A 21,183-nucleotide genomic window follows, 5' to 3' on the forward strand; every position below is an offset into this window, starting at 1 on the left:
ACTCTAGGGTTCAAAGGCCCAGAAGAGGACTGGCCTGCCAGGGAGGCAGCAGGGGAGAAAACTGTCCTGCATCTTTTCCTTCAGGCTTGGCAACCCTCAACCTGGAAAATCGTTACCCATCTCCAGGCCCGTAAATAGGACAGAGAAAGGCAAACTCGGTCCTTCACCTGCAGGCCTGAAGGGACAGTGGTGAGGAGGATGAGCTGGCCAGAAATGGGACAGTGCTCCTTTAACAGACCACCGCAGCAGACCCTGGGTGGAGGGGAAGTGGCTGCCCCGGGCGATAAGAGGATAAGAATATCAGAGTCGTGCAGTAACCTGGGTTCCTGGACTCCCACCCTTCAGGGTTCCTCCTCCATGAGCATCTTGCCGCCCCCCTTCTAGAGTCATCGCTAGAGTCATCGCCTTGGAGGTGTTTCGTCCTAGCAAACGAGTCACAGGCTGGAGGCCAGGGGGCCTGGCTTCGGGGCCGAGCTCTGCCGCAGGCTCCCTCAGCGTGTGACCTGCGGCAAGTCAGACCTGAGCTTCCTTCTGAGGGACACGCTTGTCCCTCAACAGTCCCCAGCCCCAGCCTGGCCTCTCTCCTGACCAGAGCTGGGTGGGGGGCACCCCTGATGCCTGCCCCTCTGTGACAACAGAGGCTGTTTTCCCTGTCTGTCCTCAAGGCTCTAGGCCAAGGACCGCTGATTTTTTTTTTAAGGAGAGAGCTGGAGGCTCAGCCTCTCCAATCACAGAGCTTCTAGGGCTCAGGCAGTTTCTGGACAGGTTGGGCCTTTCCCTAATTCCATCCCGAGGCTGGGGTTGAGGACGCATGGAACTGGTGCGGGGGTGGTCGGGACCTCCATACCCTGGACTTCTCCCCCAGCCCTGCTGGGCCTCAAAGGAAGAGAACGTGGACACCAGAGACAAAGTCAAAGACAAGGAAGGGTCAGGGTCTGAGATAAGGACACTGAGGCAGTAAGAACCACCCAGGTGAGTCGAACAAGAGTGCTGGGCTGGGAGCCCTGCTCCGTGCTACACAGCCCGTAGGTGTGGCCTGAGTGAATGAATGAGCACCAAGAGCCTCAGCGCAGGCCTGCACACACGCAAGTACACACGTGCACATGTACACGCACGGATAGACACGTACACACACACATATACAAACACACGTGTGCGCACACACACACATACACACACATATACAAACACATGCATGCACACATACACATACAAACACACACATATACACATACATTACAAACACACACATACACACATACACATACAAACACACACATATACACACACATATACAAACACACATATACACATACATATACAAACACACACATATACACATACAAATACAAACACACATACACACATACATATACAAACACACACATATACACATACATATACAAACACACACACATACACATACACATACAAACACACACATATACACATACATATACAAACACATGCATGCACACATACACATACAAACACACACATATACACACACATATACAAACACACATGCACGCACACACATACACATACAAACACACGCATGCGCATATACACATACATATACAAACACACACACGCATGCACATATACACATACATATACAAATATACACACAGGGCCTGGAGAGTCCAGAAGGCTCACAGTCCCCAGTCTAGAGAGGCACAGCAAGCCCAGACCCATACAGACACCTTGCAAGTGACACCCCAGCTCAGGCCTACACTCTGAGGAAGGCCCCCTCCACACTCCTGGACATAACCTGCTCCTCCCTAGAAAAACCTGGGGAGGCTTACTCGGGAATCTGAGGCCTGTGCTTGGGAGGGTGACTGGGCGGAGGTGGGGGGTAGCTTCAGGACACTGGTGGCCTTAAGAGAGGAGCAACTCCCACTCCTGCCTCCAGAGCTCCCCGGGATGAGAGAAAACAGCCTTGCTGATGGCCAGTGGCTGACTGAGGATGTGGCTGAAACAGGAGGCCTCTCTGTGAAGGAGAGAGGAGTTTGAGTCGATTCTTCCAACCACCCAGTGGTGGCTGGCGGGTCTGGGCTCAGCCAGGCACTCAGTGGGCAGCCTGGGCTCACTGAGACTCTGCTAAAGAGTGTCCTCCATGGTCCTTCCCAGTTCTGACACTCCTGGAACTCGCTTAGAGGCAGCAAGAGGGGAAAAGGAGTCGGGACCAAGCTAAGAAGAATTCGGCATGGGGCTGCTGACATCAGAAACAAAGTGGGACCAACCTTTCCACCAGGGCAGGGCCCTGAGGCTGTTGGGTCTGGGACCGGCTTCCTGGAGGGCACCAGGCTCACAATCTCCAGCCCCACCTGACCTCGCTGACCTAGGGGACAGCCTGTATTGTGTGCCAGGCTGAGGCTGCGGGCAGGTAAAGGTGACCCCAAGGCGAAAAGGACACAGCCCTGTCTTCAGGACTCCCTAGTCTGAGAGCCAGGACGCATCCACATGCAGGGTGTGGGAGCTTCGCATGTCAGTGTGAGCGAGCGGCTTGTGCCTGAAGCAGGCGTAAGGCTTCAGGCCTAATGGGGACACAGGACTCTTGCTTGAGCAGGCGCTGAATCTGCGGAGTGAGGGGGGACACACCATGTGCCTTCACACACGCCAACATCTTATAAAACGGCAGCAACAAGGCCCTGTCAGTTCTGAGTGGGGCTGAGGGGCCCATGGGGCTGGACTGACAGATGCTTAAGTGGCCAGGGCCCATCAGAGAAGGCTTCCTGGAGGAAGCGAGCATGGATGAAAGAGGATTGGAAGGGGAGGAGACAGAGAAGGGAGCAGTTGACTGGGCAAGGAGAAACAGGGAGCAAACGGCCTTTTGAAGGCGTAACACCTGCAAGGGAAAATGGACCCCCAAGGGTGGGAGAAATTCAAGGGTCTTGTCTGCACAGGAAGGTAGAGAAGAAAACCAAGCCTCCCCTCCAGCTGCACGGGCCCAGGGCCCTCACTCAGCAGGCAGGCAAAGATGGCAGCCCAGATAACCTGCCTGGTGCGGAGACAAGAGAGAAGCCACGGCCCACTGCACAAACAGGAAGTCAGGGGAGAGCAGCCCATCCTCCCTCGGGTGAGGCTGGGGGACGGGCCTGGCCACAAAGGAGGGAGATTGAGCCCCTGGCACTGCACAGTGGGGCTAAGGGCGATTGGAGTCGGTAGCCCCAAATGTTAGGATGTCACTCTCCCTGAGGCGGGGGTGGGGGGGGCTGCCAAGGGAAGCAGGGGCTGAAAGAAGAAAGCCCTTCGACAGGCCAGGTCCCCAAGGATGCTGCAGCACCTAAAAAGGCTGGTGTCTCAGCCCAGAGCCTGGGGGGACAGGGGAAGGGGCATCAGGAGTGCTGAGTGGCCTCCAGACAAGGAGGGTGGGCACCCTCTGCCCTTGGCCTTGCCTGCACAGCCCAGACATCCTCCAAGTTAAACCTCATGCTCTCCTGTGCTGTTCTGTGAGAGGCAGCTGCGGGAACCCTGGGAAGCCAGCTCCGCTCCCGGATGAGGTCAGGATCAGGCAGCAAACTGACCTGAGTGAGGAAATGGAGCTGCAAGACCAGAGACAGGCCAAAGGCGGCCTGAGGTCACAAAGCAACATAGGGCCAGGTTCAGGGTTTTGTCCGCATCATCCAGGAAGAGGCAGAGTGGGCTGGGTAGGAAAGAGGTGTGGGTGTCAGAAAGAAGACCACCCTGACCACTGCCGTGGCAGTGCCCATGGAACCAGACACATCCTCCACCAGGATCTCCTAGGGACCCAGGAAGGACAGGGGTGAAAACACCTTCCCGGCTCCCTCTACCCAAAGGTACGAAGGTGCCTGCTTTCACTGCAGATCTGCACCTGCTCCAGTTTTAACTGCTACAAATAAACTCTGTGTGTGTGTGTGTGTCCCCCAAGAGTGGAGCTGGGCAGCTCATCCCTGCCTGGAACCCACTATGGTCTTTCATCAGGCTAACTACCTACCCCCAGCATCAGGACCACCACGAAAGTGAGGGTAACCCTAGGAGGCGGGGGACCAGGAGTCTGGTCCCCACCCCGGGGCTGTTCACAGTGCAACTTTGGACCCGTCCCTGAATCTGGCCCCCAACCCCCACCCTTTGTTTCTTCATCTATAAAATTGAAGAAGAGGTTGACCCAAGGACCTGTGTGTACTCTAGGAAGTCCCCAGGAGCAAGGGGCCCCAAAGCCCTTGGAGGAAGAAACAGCGGGCCTATGTTCCAGGACCTGCCCGTGGATTTCCCCACTGAGTTCACAGGCAGACCTCCCATAGCTCAGAGACGGCCATGGCTGGGAAGGGAGCTCGAGCTGAATCCACCCCTCCTAGTAGCTGAGAACAGGGGCAGGGGGCTGAGGGTCTCCTCCACCTATTTGTTCCCTCCTGTGCGCATCCTGCCCTCTGCAGCCGACCTCACATCCCAGGGGCAGCTAGAGAAGCAAAAGGTGAGGGGGTGGAAAGAGCAGAGAGCTTTTTGAGGACTGCTCTGTGAACTGCTCTGGGCTGTTTCTTCATTCACCTCCACGATGTGCACACTGAGCTGCGGGGCAGGGGGCGGGGGGGAAGGACAGCAGCCAAGAACTTTATAAAACCTCATTTGATCATCATACTGACCCAGTGATGTAAATGATAGTATCCTCATCTCAAAGATGAGGAACCGGAAACAGCGAGGTTAAGTTTCACCTTCCTGAAAATCAGCCAACAGCCGGCAACCCATTTCTGTTTCCCTAAGGAACTCCGTTCAAGTGTCGCCCAGGGGACCAGGAGGACTTCAGCGTGGACACTCAACAGGACAGTGAGAGGCAGCCTGCCTCCCTCCTCACCAGCCCAGTCGGAGAAGAGGGCTGGAAAAAAAGCAGGGAGAGGAACCCAGGGCAGACTTCCCGGGCCCCAGCCTCGGGAGTGGGAGGAACAGAGGGGTCTAAGTGGGTCCCCAAGTGGTCAACAGTGAGGGGCCACCCCAGCGTCTTCCCTCAGAACCCGTTAAAGGAGTTGGGTGGGGGGCGGTGGCCACCAGGGCTGGGAGCTGTTTCTGCAGCCAGCGCTGCGGCAGCTCATGGCCCTGGAGCCGTTAAAAAAGTGACTCAACCAGAAAGTGCGTTTGAAGCGACGCCTGCCAGGGCCCCAGAGCCAAACCTCAAAAAGACGAAGTGAGAGAGACGGCCGGCGGGGGCTGGGCTGGGGGTGGAGGCCGCCTGGAGCAGCCTGGCCAAATAAGGGCAAATGCTCCCAGGCCGGCCAATGGGGCGCAGGCCGCTGTGTCCTGGGGTTGCGGCTGCAGGGAGGGGGAAGGGGTGCTGCGGAGAGTCCTGGGGCCAAACAGGGAGTGGGGACAGGGCTGGGGGCCCAGGCCCTCCAGGAGGGGTCCACAGGCCAGTGAGCCCGGGAGTGAAGCGGACACCTCGTCCCCAAAGACCTTGGTGCTGCAGTCGGCAGACCCGCACCTGCAGATTGGGGCTCAAGGGGGCAAAAGGAAGAACTAGCCCTCACCCCTACCCCAGTTTTGTGCCCGAGTCCCCATCTGCCACGGAGGAACCGAAGAGACGCCATAAGGACAGCTGGGCTGAAAACCACCCCCACCCCCCACCCCCCGTACAGCCTTGCCTGGCCACGGACCTTGGGCAAGCCATATTCCCTGAAACTCAGTTTTCCCATGTGTGAAAGGGAGGTAATGCCTCACGGGATGGTACTGAGGAGCAAATGCGATCATGCAGGTGGCCAAGTTTTTGGACCAAGTAATTGTCATCCTGACAGGACAAATTATGACTGTGGAAGCTCTAGCCTGAGGGCTGCTTCTCCCTTCCACTCTGCCTCCCAGTGGCTGTGAAGATCCCTGGGCTAGAACACCACGTGGTTCCCAGTTCCGGCCTCTGGTAGGGGGAGGAGAGGTGCGGAGGCCGGGCGGCAGGGTGGGGGTTCTTCCAGTCTGAGTTTAGGCCCCCCCCACTGCTGCAGGGTGGGGGTGTCTTCCAGCCTGAGCATAGGCCCCCACTGCTGCAGGGTGGGGGGGGGTCTTCCAGTCTGACCTTAGGGCCCCTGCTGCAGGGTGGGGGGTCTTCCAGTCTGAGCTTAGGCCCCCTGCTGCAGGGTGGGGGGTCTTCCAGTCTGAGCATAGGCCCCCGCTGCTGCAGGGTGGGGGGTCTTCCAGTCTGAGCTTAGGCCCCTGCTGCTGCAGGGTGGGGGGTCTTCCAGTCTGAGCTTAGGCCCCCTGCTGCAGGGTGGGGGGTCTTCCAGTCTGAGCTTAGGGCCCCTGCTGCAGGGTGGGGGGTCTTCCAGTCTGAGCTTAGGGCCCCTGCTGCAGGGTGGGGGGTCTTCCAGTCTGAGCTTAGGGCCCCTGCTGCAGGGTGGGGGGTCTTCCAGTCTGAGCTTAGGGCCCCTGCTGCAGGGTGGGGGGTCTTCCAGTCTGAGCTTAGGGCCCCTGCTGCAGGGTGGGGGGTCTTCCAGTCTGAGCTTAGGCCCCCTGCTGCAGACGCAGTAGGCGCTCTCCCAGGTTGTCCGCAGGCGTGTCAGTGCCCACCTGGACCCCCTCCAGCTCCTCACCGCCTGCCTGGCTCTAGGAGCTCCAGACCCCTACCCTCTCCCTCTGCTCCCCCGGGGTGCAGGGCTGAGGAAGTGAGTCTACTCAGATGCCCAGAGAAAGTGCCTGTCCAGGGTGGGCGGAGGCAGCTGCTGGCTTCTCCAGGGCCTGTGATCAGGCCTCAGGCCCTGCAGGGGGACCACTCGCCCACGAGGAAGGCTGGGCCTCGGCAGCCAGCCTCAACCTCCCTGTGGACTTCTTCTCTCTCCCAAGCATAGATTTGCATTTTCCCCTCTGCCCTCTGCCACTCAAGCCCCCCCAGGGACCAGGTGACAGTTAAACCCCCTCTTCTGGCTAGTGGCCCAGAGCACCCACTTCCTTTCAGGTATTTTCTGGGCTCGGGGGAGGGGTTGAAAGGGCGGCAGCAGCTGGATTTGGAGAAGAAGGGATGGGGACTCCATTTTGGAGAGGAGCTGGGGTCTCCACCCTGGTGTCAAAAGCTGTTCCTTATCTGCCCCCACCCAGTTCTCTCTGCAGCACTAGACTCAGTGCAGAGGAGGGAGAGGAAGCAAGCCAGGGAGCCGCACAAGGGCTCCAAGCGGCCTTCTAGCCCCCTGACTTCTAACAGGCCTCCCTCTGCTATGGGACGACCCCCCAAGGAAAGCCTGGGCTTCAAGTCCTGTGTCCACGCCCCTGTAAGGCCCGCCCTCCACTCAGGGGTGAGCAGTGCTGAGACTAGGAACGCCCAGGTCTGCAGGGGAGATGGTTTCTATCGTATGCTCAGAGGTTCTGGCATCGAGATGCCAGCAGCCCAGGGCAGCGTTTTCTCTGCACTCACTTCCTGCTTCCTGAAATCTTAAAGCAAAGAAAAACACCAGTATCTATAGGTGAAAGGTGCTGAATCGGGCAGTGGAGGACACATAAAGTTGCAGTGACCCCTCTTGAGGGCAGGCTGAGCCCTGACTCCGGGGCTCAGTCTCTGTGCCCATACAGTGAGGCCTGGCATGACTCTCCCAGCCCACGCATTCTCTGCGCGGCCTGCCTTCACTCTTTCCCGTGCCCCAACGCCCTGGACCTCCACCTCCCAGTGGTGAAAGCCTCTGAGCCCCAAGGGCCATGTGCTTTCTTCCTCAGTCCAAGTCTTACTGGCTCACACAGCAGCAATTTTTATCAGCGAGGCTATCTGTTCTCCTAGTTCAAACAAGACTGCGGACTTCCCGAGTGATCTGGTGGTTAAGAATCCACCTCCAATGCAGGAGACATGGGTTCAATCCCTGGTCCAGGAGGATCCTACGTGCCCTGGAGCAACTAAGCCCAAGCACCACAAGTATTGAGCCCGCGCTGTAGAGCCCTTGCTCCAGAAAAGATGCCACCGCAATGAGAAGCCTGCGCCCCTCAGCCAAGAGGAGCCTCTGCTTGCTGCAACTAGACAAAGCCCGCACACAGAAATGAAGCTCCAGAGCAGCCAATAAATAAATAATAATTTTTAAAAAACTGAAGGGGCCAGCCACTCATGAGCAGCAAAAGTTACATCTGACAGGCTGGCATGAATCCAAGAGGTAGAAAACTAATTAGTCCCAGAATCATTTCACCGCATGATACAAAAATGGAGGTCTTATAACAAATGATCAAAGCCAAGTAGAGGTTAAATGACATTCACAATCTCAGAGCCAAATAGAAAGGAAGCACATATTTGAAAAAAATTCAAAGTAGGTCATAAAAATTGAAAGAACAAAGAGATTAAGATAAAAAGCCATGGTGCTTGAAGGAAAATGTTGCAGTTTTGATATATTTGTGAATGATAGATACACTTGAAGATCTATTGCCCCAGAAGGTTAGAGTGATGACTTTCTTACTTAGAGCTTATCTAGAGGGGGACGACTTTACATGGAAGTCCCATGTATAGGCTTAGTAGTTCACAGCTCTCAAATTGCTCTTACTTGAATGCTTATATTTGATTCTCAAAACTATCCTAAGAATTGTCGATTCATCTTTCAGTATTTCGATTATAACTTACAAACAGAAAAGTGAGCAAACGGTGAGTACATAACTCGGGAAACTTCCAGAAAGCGAATCGACCCGTGTAACTAGCATCTAGATCAAAACACGGACCACAACCAGCACCTCAGGGGCCCCTGTGCCCTCCTCCAACCCCGCCTTTCACAAGGAACCACTGTCCTGTCACCTAACACCAGGGTTTTGTCAACTGTGTTTTATAAAGAGGAAACTTACTTTTGGAGAAGTCAAGTGACTTAGAAAGGTCAAGGCTAGTGGGCGGTGGAGGCAGCAGGGCTGGGAGGCAGCGACATTGCCCCAGTGGAGGATGAAGCTGCCATAACCCAGCGCAGATGCAGGGTGGCAGCCAGCAGAAAAAAGGCAGGGGAGGCTGGAGAGAGTCTGGCAGAGGGCAGCAGATACCTGAGAGCTGATGGACAGAGCAGAGGACGCGGCCAGGCGGGAGCTGGAGGCCTGGACCAGTTTCCCAGTGCTCCACACGGGGATCCTTCTGTAAACCCCAGGCATCTCCTCCCCCAGCCATTCTCCCCATACTTCCTCCCCCTCCCTGGCCAATTTTAGACGTGAAGACTGGAGATGTAGGTAGTGAGAGTAGGGTGGTTGCGGCGGCTCCACGTGCGGGGACATGTAACTTGCTGGTTCTGTGGAAAAATCACAAAGGGAGCAAAGCTGCTGTGTTTGGGGAGAACCGTGTCAGAACGCAGCCCTAAACTGGGTGTAGGCAGTGCATTTCCTGAGCTAAGGCTCCACCGCTTAATCGTGGCCCAGTCAGTTTACTTCTTAGAGCCTCAGTCTCTTCATCATTCCCTCAGGATGTTAACCATGACACGGGGCTTTGTTGGGGATTAAATAAGATAATGGATGTGAAAGCCCTTTTGTCAACTTGGAAAATGCCCTTTTTTTGTTTTGGGGGGTATTTGGGGAGGACTGGGTACCTTTTTTTTTTTTTTTTTTTTGGCTGTTCTTGGTCTTCGTTGCCGTGTGCAAGCTTGCTCTAGTGGTGGTGAGCGGGGGCTACTCTTCGTTGAGGCGCTCAGGCTTCTCACTGTGGTGGCTTCTCTCGTTCCAGGTGCACGGCCTCAGCGGTCCTGGTACACGTGCTTAGTTGCCCCAAGGCCGGTGGGATTTTCTTGGACCAGGGATCAAACCCATGTGCCCTACACTGGCAGGTGAATTCTTAAGCACTGCCCCAGCAGGGAAGTCCCTAAAAGGCTGTTTAAATGAAAGACTTTACTGATTCTAAATATGAACCTGAGTGCCAGACAGTGTGAGATGTTAAGCTGTTCTTAAACATTTTCTACCTGGCTCTTTTACACACACACACACACACACACACACACACACACACACACACACACACACACACCAGGTGTCATGGAAGGGACTTGAGGACCGAATGGCAGGTCACGGACAGGCTGGGAATATGAAGGCAATGACCAGGCCAGAGGAGTGAGGCCTCGGTGCCCAAACCTGAAGAGAACGGTTTGAATTTAGGCCCTCACCAGTCCACCCCACTACTCTTAGCGTAACTGCTCCCTCCAAGACCAGAGTCTTCTGACCCTTGTTCTCTCAACTACTTGTCCCTGCTTTGGGCTGGAAGATGCATGCACCATCAGTCAACCCCTCCATTTTGGGGAGACCCACTCTTTGCTACCCCATGAACTGTAGCCCGCCAGGCCCCTCTGTCCATGGAATTCTCCAAACAAGAATACTGGAGTGGGTAGCCATTCCCTTCTCCAGGGGGTCTTCCCAATCCAGAGATCAAACCCAGGTCTCCTGCACTGCAGGCGGAGTCTTTACCGTCTGAGCCCACAGGGAAGCCTAAATCGCCCGCAGTGCAGGAGACCCAGGTTCCATCCTTGGGTCAGGATTCCAGCTTTGTTAGGTTCCTGACAGGGGATGGGCCTCCAGCACCTTCTCGCCTGTCTGGGCTGCTGAGTGGGTTCCAGGACCAGAGAAAGCCAGAAGGTGGATTCAGAGGCAGCTCCCAGGAAGAGGCTGCCGGCACCCCAGTCTGTGAAATCCGGTCACCGTGACGGGCCGGCCCTCCCCCACAACCGCCAGCGCCTGTGTCTCTGGCTTCCTGCGGAGCTGACGGTTAGGGCCCCTCTGGTGTGGGGCTGAGGCAGCGTGAGTGCGGTTATTTGTGCACAGCTCGCCTCACCGCCCCCCCCCAACAACTGTTTCCATTCTCACAGAGCAGCTACGTCCGGATCAGACACACAGGACGGCGGCCGGGGGATTTCCAAGGGACTTTCTGAGAACGCCAGTGAAAGTGGGGCGTTGGCTGCACGGCCGGGCACTCTTGGTAAAACCCACTTCTTCCCTGCAGGACGAGTCAGCCCTGGCCTGGTGGGGCTGCTTCCCAAGGCCCCTTTCAGACTGAAACTGAAGAACAGAAACCACTACCCCGGAGCTCGGTCAGCTTGCTGGGCTGGGGAAGTCCATGAAAAACTCAGTTGGGATTGGAGTTAAATGGAACATTCCCTGAGCTTGAAGGCATGAGAAAATGGTTCCAGTTTGAAGAGGACCTGGGAGGGATGACGTGAGCAGCCGGGAGGCGCCCAGCTTCCTTCCCTGGGCCTGTGAGAGCCCAAGGGATGCGGAGGGTCACTGGTGAGGCAGCATCTCCCCGCCTTCCCACATTCCAGGTCACAGGTAAGACACTGACTCACTAGCAACACCAGGTGGCTGAGAGACACACAGCCCCAGTGCAGGCCCCTCAGCTCCTGAGTCAGAGCTCCGCCTGCGTGCCAGTCCTCCCGCAGCACTTCCCCACTATTTTGGTTGACTGTATACAGCTCAGATGGTCAAGGATCTGCCTGCAATGCAGACCTGGGTTCGATCCCTGGGTTGGGAAGATCCGCTGGAGAAGGGAAAGGCTACCCATTCCAGTATTCTTGCCCAGAGAATTCCGTGGACATAGGATCCTGGCAGGCTACAGTCCATGGGGTTGCAGAGTGGACACAACTGAGTGACTTTCACACATGTTGTATATATATTTAAGAGTGGCTAATAAAAGAGTGAATGTTTTACCTTTTATAAAACTGGGAAGTTACAGAATTTTCACACCACTTTATTTTCAGAATCACAAAAATCCTGACGTAAATGAAATGTAATCACTTTCGTTCTGAACAGATGGGGAGCAAGAAACTTAGGGAAATAAAAATGAGGACCCTGGGACTTCCCTGGTGGTCCTGTGGCTACGACTTCATGTTCTCAATGCAGCGGGCCTGGGTTCAAACCCAGGTCAGGGAACTAGATCCCACACGTCACAACTAAGACCTGGAGAAGCCAAATAAATGACAACAGTAACAACAAAAATGGGGACACTAACAGGCTTTATTACAGAAATTTAAATAGAAGAGAATTTATGATAAATATTTAATTCTAAAACAAATAATTCACCCTGGCCAGTAGCATGAAGTGACTCAAGAACCCCTACTAGGCCAGAGACAAAAGGAGAGGCCCACCTCCTGGGGAGGCCCGAACTAACCAGAGCAGGACCCAACAGTAACCTGAGGGTCTCTGGTTAGGGGGACGTAGGGAAGGTGGGCAGGGGGAGGTCAAAGGTGCCACTGGTGGGCCTGAAGTATAGGAAGAACTGAACAAAGAAGAGAAAAAAGGTATTAAACATGGTCAAGGGCAAATACTACTTGCACAAGTAGTATTTGCCCTCAGAATTTTAAGGGATACCTGCTGTGCCAGGTCTAGAGGGCAGAAGGCGGCAACCACAGACACCAGGACTACGAGGCTGAGATGGTTGCCTAGACTCAGGACGGCAGACCTTCCGAGACCCAAGGAAGCGCATTCGAAAGGCTACAACCCTAGAGGCTGAGATGGATCATGAAGAGCAGAAGGGCTCTGCTGCTCTGGGAAGATGCCTACTGGGCAGTGCGTTCTTATTGCACCCAGCTAAGGGAAAGAGGAAGGGAAGGCTTCTGCTGTGGGCTTAAGAACATTTCTAGGGGTTCATGTTCATTGCCATCTGACCCAGAGTCCTGCCTATGAGCAAGGGCGCAGCCCTGGGCTGTAGGTAGGAAAACTAGCATCCTACTCCCCACTGAATTCAGTCTCTACCCACCCCCCACAGTAGTCCAAAGAGGGTAAAAATGGCCCAAGGACACACTGGGCTGATCAGTTGACAGTCGGCTGAGTCTTAGCATCGGAGGGCAGGATGTGTTTGAAGTCCTGCCCATTTAGCTCCACGACAGAGAACAAGCAGCGGCAGAGACGAGGAGGCAAGATGCTGGCAGCCGTGCGCCTTCCTAGGTCTTTATGGCTGTGTCTCTGGACTTGTAGGCCACGCCTCGACTCTTCAGCTCCCGTACGATTCCTGCAGTGGGAAGAGAAACAGCTCTGTGAGGGGAGAAGAGTCAGAAGACAAGAAGGATCCCCTGGCTCCCACGTGGTGAGGGGAGGGGGTGGTTCGCTCTAGGCAAACTGGAATTTCTGGACTGCTCATCAGAACTGCGTGGCTGGAGTGTCACCCCCTGGAGAACCCAGGCATGTGCTTGTCAATGACTTCAAGAACAGGAAGACAACGGCGGGAGACACACTGTAGCTGTCAAAAGCAAGGGTTCTGGATGCCTGGGTGGAAATTCTGGCTCCTTACTAACTGCGTGACCTTGAACAAGTTATTTAACCTCTGAGGCTCTGGTTCCCTCACAGAGTCGTCCTGAGCACCGGCATTAATTCACAAGAGAAACTTCCATAGAGCCTGGCACAATAAATGAACAAAGGCTGTTACTATAATTATTACCTTGGGGCAGGCGACCAGTGACGGACACTGCATACACGCCTGGCTTAAAGTTACCTGAAAGAGAAGAAAAGAGACTGCGGTTAAGAGTGAGTTACGACAAAAGACCACACACAACCTTAAGCTAAAAATGAAAGAAATGCTGCGACTCTAAGAGAAGAGCAATTGCTTCTTTTGGCTACAAGTTTTAAGTGACAGGGCACAGGACACTTTTCATGGCTTCCCTCTGACCTCATCTTCCTCACTCTGGGGCCACTGACCCGTTGACTGAAGACTCTACCCACCCAGCCCAGACAACACATCTAGGCCAGGATAAAAACAAAGGGAGGCACTTACTGACTCGCTGCCACTTGGAGACCCAGCTGTCCTCTGGACTCATCATCGCGATGATTCTAGGAAAGGGAAAGAAACAGAGTCAGCCTGAGCCGCCTCCACTGGAGAAAGTGAGATTGAGGGCACTGCCCAGCCCACCCCGGGCCCCATGCCCACCTTCACCCTGTTCCCAGATAGCACAGCAGTTCCGGGAGAAACCTCAGGAAAAGACAAGAATTGAGCTTCTACTAGGAAGCAAGGAAAGCTCTGCACAGAGTTCTAGTGCTGGGAAGGGACTGACTCATAGCTAGTACTGAGAGTCCTTGGGCTTACGTCCCTGGCCCCCAGTCACAGGTCAGTCATGACTCGCCCCCCAGAAAGACTGATGCCCCAGGGAGCGGGACAGCTTTCGAGGTAGATGGCTGATTACAACCAGCACGACTACTGAAGGCTGGGGCCCAGGGCAAAGGGGAGGCTGAGTCTAAACAGTGGGTCCCCTTAGTAGAAACAAGTTAGATTTAATCAAGCTCTGCCTCTAATGAGCTGTCCAGCTTGACTCGCATATGAAGAGCTCCCTCAGTACTTCAGATGAAATTAAAAGGGTGAGCTAATACATGAAAGAGCCCTAGCACAGAGTTGATGCTAAATAAACATTAGCTCTCCTTACTATCCTAATCATTCCTCCCAGGGTAGCTGTAAACCCAGAGCACAGGCCACAGAAAGGGCCAGAAGCCTGCTACTGAGCATGACAGGTAAGCTTCAGGTGCTTTCAGAAGCTACAGAGGTCATTTCTGTCACCCCCCCCCCACCCCGCAATTCAATCAGATATTTACTGACCGCCTCCTGTGACAGACCTGCACTGATGTTTGTTGACTGCCTCCTCAGTATCCACTCCTCCTTCTCTTGCTAACAATCTTGGATTCTTACTTAGGAAGCCTCCCTCCCCATCTAAATCCTATATTCACAGTCATATGCTTCGAGTGGAACTGACCTCACCTCTAGAGGTGCCCAGTAGGGTAAGGCCCACTCTGGCCTGGCAGACCAATCTGGGGTAGGCATGTACACAGGCTGTTCTCATGACCAAATGTGTATTTTCCTGTCCTTCTGTCCTTCAAAATCTATCCTTCCAGCCTCACAGTGCCTGTCAATCCAATCAGATGATTTAATCTAATCAGAATCCCCACCACTCTCCAAACATACCCTGCTTTACCCACTCCATTCTTTTGTTCAAATCAATCCCTTTGTTTACAACACTTTTTCTTCCTTTTTCTCATCTTGGCCTCCTCAAAAATCCTATACTTCTTTCCTTTATTAAGAGCCTGATTCATATGCTATCTCCTCCACTTCTGGCTGACTTCATCAAGCCCTCCTCTAATCTTCTTTAGCCTTGGATATACTTACTCTTCAAATCTTAATATGCACCAAAATACATAAATAACTCCTATAACTCAATAACAAAAGACCAAAACCCTGATACAAAAATGGGCAAAAAACCTGAAGAGACATTTTACCAAAGAAGATATACAAACAGCCAATAAAGATATGAAAAGATGCTCAACGTCACCAATCATTAAGGAAATGCAAATCAAAACCACAATAAGATAACCACATCACACCCAATAGGATACCTATTACCAAAAACAAAAAAAACAAAGCAACAAGTGCTGACAAAGATGTGGAGAAACTGGAACCCTTGTACTCTGCTGGTGGCGATGTAAAACCGTGCTGCTACAGAAAACAGCATGGCAGCTTCTCAAAATGTTAAACATAGAATAATCCAGCAATTCTACTTCTGGATATAGATCCCCAAAGAAGTGGAAGGAAGCAGGGACTCAAACAGGTATTTGTAAATCCATATTCATGGCAGCATTATTCCTAACAGCCAAAAGGTAGAAGCAATCTAGGTGTCCATCAATAGATGCACAGATAATTACAATTTAGTATATACATAAAAAGGGATAGCATTACACTTTAAAAGGAAATTCTGACACATGCTACAGCATGGATAAACCTTGAAGACATCATGCTACGTAAAACAAGTGAATCACAAAAGGACAAACGTTGTATGATTCCACTTATATGAGGTACTAGAGTAATCAAATTCACAGGAGAGGTAAATGGTGGTTGCCAGGGGCTGGGAGGAGGGGAATGAGATGTGCTAATCTGAGCACGTACATGCATGTCTACACATGTACAAAGTAAAGGTTCCATGGAACATCTTTTCTGCCCAATCCTTTACTCTCCCTTAAAGGAAAACAAAAAAGAATGAAGTGGGCCCACCTTGAAGTAGTTTTAGCAAGCACTGGTTTGGGCCCAGTTCATGTATAAACCCTTCACTGGCCTAGAGCCCAGAAGAAACTTAACAGTACCTCCTTAACCCCCAAACAATACTGCCTCTTGGCTCCTCCCTTGGGGAAAGAAAACTAAGACCCATCCAACTTTAAGTTTCTCTCATTCCCCTGCCCTCACTGGATAATCTCACTAAGTGAAAACTTTTCTCATAGGGTCCTCTTAGACGTATCTAAAAGTATCAGCTTTGGGGCCAAAATTTACCCTTCAAGAAAGATCCTCCTGCATTCAATAAACATGTATTAAGGCCCTATGCCAGGTTAACGGTGCATGAGACAAATACAATCCCTACCAGAAATTCCCTAATAGTCTAGTGAAGAACTGTCCAGTGGAAATATAATGAAAACCACACAATTCGTTTTCAAAGTTTCTATAGCCATGTTAAAGGAGTAACAACAAAAAGTAAATTAACTTCAGTAATGCTGCTGCTGCTGCTAAGTCACTTCAGTCGTGTCCGACTCTGTGCGACCCCATAGACGGCAGCCCACTAGGCTCCCCCGTCCCTGGGATTCTCCATGCACTTCCTTCTCCAATGCATGAAAGTGAAAAGTGAAAGTGAAGTTGCTCAGTCCTGTCCGACCCTCAAGGACCCCATGGACTGCAGCCTTCCAGGCTCCTCCGTCCATGGGATTTTCCAGGCAAGAGTACTGGAGTGGGGTGCCATTGACTTCAGTAATACAGTTCCTTTAACCCAGTATGTTCAAAATGTACTGGACAGCACAGCACTAGTGTGTCTCAAAATAACTGAGACCAACTCATATTAAGAGTCTCAACAGTCTGTCCAAATTTACTTTGTGGGGTAGCGGTAATATAAAGAATGAATGTAGCAATCCAAAGGGCTTACCCATCAAAAGAAGAGCTGGTGCAGTCATATACCATCTCTCGGTTACCCTTCATCTGAAGGTACGCATCACAATTGTCACAGCCATCATATTCAAACTGGTCTATAGTCTTGGGAGAGGAAAAAAAAAAAAAAAAGGAGAAAGCTGAGCCAAAAGAAAAAACACTTTCCCATACTTCTGCCTGCTGAAGCACAAAGCTCCCTATGTAGGCCGTCTCATCATGCCCCCCACCCACCATTCTTACAGCCCCGTGCCTAAGTTCCACTCTCACACCCCTTTTCTTGTTATAGTTATGCCTCTGCTGAAAGCTGAAGTTGCAAAGGCATGTGAGAGGCCCCTGCCCACAGCTGCACAACCTAGCAGTGTCCCTGCTGAAGTAAACGATGGCCTCCTGCTCCTTCCCACACTCTGCCACCCACCCAGATCCTGGATCCGACTTTCTTTTTCACTGTTCCCCCACATCTATTCCGGCCTCTTTCCCCCAGCTTGGTCTCCCGTCAGCCCGTACAACCAGGTCCCCGACAGACACCTTGACCAGCGAACACAGCAGACACGCCCGCAGATGCCGCAGATCCTTCGGCACCGTCTCCAGAGCCATCCTCTCGCAACGAAGATCAGCGAAGGAATGAGCCACAATAGCCTCTCTGCGGATAAATAGTAAAAATTACCCAGAATGCCTGCACTTCCTCTGCCTCAGACTTCCCCTTCCGGCGCGGCGGCCCCGCCCCGCCCCCCGCCTTTGATATGGTTTCTCCCGCCAGGAGGCGGGGCCGGCCGAGAGGCACCTGGGCCGGCGCGGGGCCGAGACTGCGCAGCCGTCGAGCGTGTGGGCGGGGCCCGAGGGGCGGGGCGGCACGGTTGGCGCCTGAAGGGGAGCAAGCCGCGGGCCGGAAGGTCTGACCTGGACCGCTGGTCCCCTGGAGCGTCCCGGCTGACAGCAGAGGGATTTTTTTGTCTTCCTGTCTTAAGAGTGGAGGGCCAGAGAGTCCACTGTCTCCCTCTGGATTATCTCAGCGGAGATAAGAAGTCCAGGGACCGCCCCCCTCCTTCCTACCAGCGAGAGCGTGATTGGGTTTCCTACCGGCGAGTGATTGGGTTTCCTAAAGGCCAGAGCGTGATTGGGTCTCCTACCTGCGAGTGATCGAGTTTCCTAACAGCAAGTGATCAGGTTTCCTGCCAGCGAGTGATTGGGTTTCCCTTTGCGTCCACAGGAATGCTGGTTTGTGAGCCGACTTCCGAAAAATAAATGCGTATTGTTATTTCTAAGAACTCTTTATGTAAGTTTCCTCGTTCCGACTGATAATTTACGCCTCCAGTTCCTCTACTTCAGATCGTGTCCTTTTTATTTTGCACCCTATAGGAAGATTTACAAATGCCTTGCTGTCTGGTTCAAAACTGGCACCAGACAATCCCCACCTCTACCAAACCCTTCCCGAAGAAGCACGCTTTTTGTGAGAAGAGGATAAGCCCCTGCAGGCTCTATGGAATTCTCCATACCCACGTAGTACCAGCTCCCTTGAGCTTCGCGGTAGTCCCACGAGTAGGCAGAGGACGTTCGTCTGTGTTTATCTAGACTGGAACTGTGGGATATAGATGGTTTCAGGCCCCGCTGTTGTATCTTCCCAACCAGGCCTCCTGAATTGAAACGGAGCTTCTTCAAGGCCGGTCTGTGCTTGGGGCCCGTCCCATGTTGTGTTCAGATGGGCGCTGGGACTGGGGTTAGGACGTTCTTTATCACTGCATACTCTCTAGTTTGAAACACACTTCACCCTGTTGTCCCAGGGGAGCTCTCCAACTCTGAAGTGGGCCCATTTCATGGGTGGAAAAATGAGGCAACAGTGTTTTGCAGGGTCACAAAGTCCGTGAAGCATTATAGAGTGTGAAGTAATAGTACAAATGACACACAGAACCACAAGGAGGATCCAGTCACACTTTCTCTGTCCCTGATCTCCCTAATCTCCCTAAATAATGCTTTTAGGGGCTTACCAGCCAGTTCTTGTTGCCGAGCCCACCATGCTACTCTGTCCTTTCATAAATTAGAGCCTAGCCTCTGATATTAGGAATGTTTTTGCCCATGTAGAAGATGAAGTTGTTACCCCGAGTGACAGTGACGACAGAAGAAAACCACGAGACCAGATCAAGTTTATGGATAAATATATTAGCAAATAAATACATTTCTCATCATAGTGCCTGATTCAAGCGTCTTTCTGCCTGTTCAGATATAAATACCCACGTGGGTGCCTAGGTGCTAGTTCCCCACTGACTCAGAGGGAAAAGAATCCCCAGGTGGGTGCTGTGCCCACTCTGTTCCCGCATTCACATTCCAAATGGGATAACGCCTGAGGGGGCCAGCGATGGTCCAGCTGCCCTAGGGCGAACGTCACCCCGAGGAGGCCCCTCAGCTCTTGCCCACTTTGGACCAGCTGCCCCAGGCCAGACTTCCTTCTCTGACCCGACTCCGCACTGTGTGTATCTGACCTGCGTGGCTTATACTGGGAAGCTGGGCCTCTGGGCCATCTAATCTCAAGGGCCCCAAACTGCTTCTCCTTTGTTCTCCCCTGTTCCCTCTCCCTGCTCCGAGAGGAAGTGCCCAGAGAAAAATTCCTTGTTCAGCTGTAATTCAGCCTTTTCTACCTTCATCCCTTCCTCCCTCTTCCTAAATAAAGTCCAGCAGAAATCCTCTTCTTCCACGTCCTTTGGGATTTTCAGCTAAGCGATCTCCAAGGAAGAGTGAGCCCCTTCCCACTACCCCCACTACTCTCCCCCAGAGGGACTGGGGCTGCTGGAATGACAAGAGAGCCTGAAGATCAGAGGCTTCAACCCAGGTTCTTCAGGATGCTGCACCACCTCAGGGACTGTACACCCTGGCTTCTCCTCTGAATATAGAGGAGATGACAAGTATGGACAAGGAGGGAAAACTCCTTCTTGTGCACCAGGGCAGGCCCTGCCTGGTGAAGCTGCAAAGCCCATCATCTTTTTGCAAAGAAGGAAAACGGTAAGAACCAGGGTTGCCGTTGCAGCAGCCTTACTGAGGGGAAGCCAAAGCTGGTATGCAAGACTGTCTTCAGGAAGGAGGTGAGCAGGGTTCATTCATTTGGCTGAACCCATTTGCTGGTATGAACATGAGGCCTGGGATGAAGAAGTGCTCAGGCTGGGGAAGGAGCACCACCTTTATCACACCTGTCTACCCATGCCTAGCTTCCTGCTCTTAGAAAAGCGCAGCCTGCAAGGGAGCCCACCCACACCAGTGGTAGCTGGTTGCCTGGCTGGACACAGATGGTTCTGCCAAGAAGGTCTGGAGCTGGGAGCAGGAGAGGACACCTGCCACCCACCATAACCACCCTCTGCCAGTGGCTCCAGGAATATGGCCCCCAAAACAGGGGGCTGTTTTCTGAAGTCCTTTCTTTTCTGAGGAGCAGGACTCTGTGCCAGGTAGGGCCCGAAGTCATCCAGCAAGCTCTCTTGGTTGGAGCCAGGACTGAATATCTCACACGGCCTGTTCACACAGCTCCTCCAGCTCCTCTTCTGTGCCTGCATTTAGAGAGGGGAGGAGAGAGGTCACTGAGGGTCAGGCCAGCCTCTTGCTTGTTCTACCTGTAAGAGAGAGGCAAGAGCAGGGAATGGGTCCAGAAGGGCTGATTAGATTGAAAGCTGAGAGGGACTCCCGTTGGGACACAGGGGAGAGAAAAACAAACCCAGAGTAAGATACATATATAGCAACCAGTGTGTTACCAACACTTACTATTAATTCATTCATCTAATGAATATGTATTAATCACTAGTGGATCTGGCCTGCAACCTTGTGCCAAATAGAAGACAAAAAGACTAAGCAGGGCCCTGGCAACCTTGTAGGAGAGGTGTGCATTCAGTAAGCTGCAATTATGCCAGTAGGGCCAGACTGGGCTTATAAAAGATGAATCAAGGGAGGAGAGAGACCATGTCTTAAGTGGAGCATCAGGAAGGGCTTCCTGAAAGTGGAGATACATGAGCTGGTCCTGCAGGAATAGAGAAGAATTCCATCTATGGGACTAGGAAGGCAGCAGAATATTCTGGGCTGCAGAAACTGCAGGAAGTGTTTACCTAGTTTGGCTAAAAGCTTGGAGCAGGGGAAGGAAAGGTGAAGAGTGGAAAATAAGGTTGGGAAGGCAGATGGGAGCTAGGTGGTACTGGAGCCTTGAAGGTCAAACCAGGTTGGATTTTTCTTTACCCTGAGCAAAACAGAGCACTTGAAGATTTCTGGACAGTTTATTTGAGGAGGACGCTGGCCTCAGAAGAGAGGGGAGATGAGCAGGATCACTGTACTGCACGGCTCGACAGGACAGGACACTGATGCTCCGTGGCTATTCTCCATGGCCCTGTGAGAGGGAAGGAAGGACCCCAGAGGTTCCCACCTCG

At 52.9% G+C, this 21,183-nt stretch overlaps 2 protein-coding genes across 10 annotated transcripts in view; both read right to left on the reverse strand.

Moving 5' to 3' along the window:
• Positions 1-11,850: 11,850 nt before the first annotated feature.
• On the reverse strand, positions 11,851-17,415 carry SUPT4H1 (SPT4 homolog, DSIF elongation factor subunit). Of its 2 annotated transcripts, XM_027975360.2 has the most exons (5): positions 17,318-17,415; positions 16,791-16,897; positions 13,622-13,677; positions 13,289-13,342; positions 11,851-12,862 (listed from the first exon to the last, which is right to left on the reverse strand). In XM_027975360.2, exons 1-5 carry the CDS (start codon positions 17,384-17,386, stop codon positions 12,795-12,797), a joined length of 354 nt encoding a protein of 117 aa, XP_027831161.1. In that variant the 5' UTR covers positions 17,387-17,415; the 3' UTR covers positions 11,851-12,794. The 2 variants fall into 2 exon arrangements, with proteins under 2 accessions (XP_027831161.1, XP_060251102.1); XM_060395119.1 differs by having other exon boundaries at positions 11,851-13,342.
• The window catches only part of RNF43 (ring finger protein 43), a 76,305-nt gene continuing 66,972 nt past the window's right edge, over positions 11,851-21,183 (reverse strand). For all 8 annotated transcript variants that reach the window (XM_042255290.2, XM_042255287.2, XM_060395116.1 and 5 more), the window contains 2 exons: positions 17,690-20,319; positions 11,851-17,432 (listed from right to left, as the gene is read on the reverse strand). In XM_042255290.2, the coding sequence (XP_042111224.1) occupies positions 20,276-20,319 (44 nt within the window). In that variant the 3' untranslated portion in view covers positions 11,851-17,432; positions 17,690-20,275. The remainder of the gene's footprint in view (positions 17,433-17,689; positions 20,320-21,183) is intronic.

Source organism: Ovis aries, chromosome 11, assembly GCF_016772045.2.
Source record: "Ovis aries strain OAR_USU_Benz2616 breed Rambouillet chromosome 11, ARS-UI_Ramb_v3.0, whole genome shotgun sequence".
Lineage (NCBI taxonomy): Eukaryota > Metazoa > Chordata > Mammalia > Artiodactyla > Bovidae > Ovis > Ovis aries.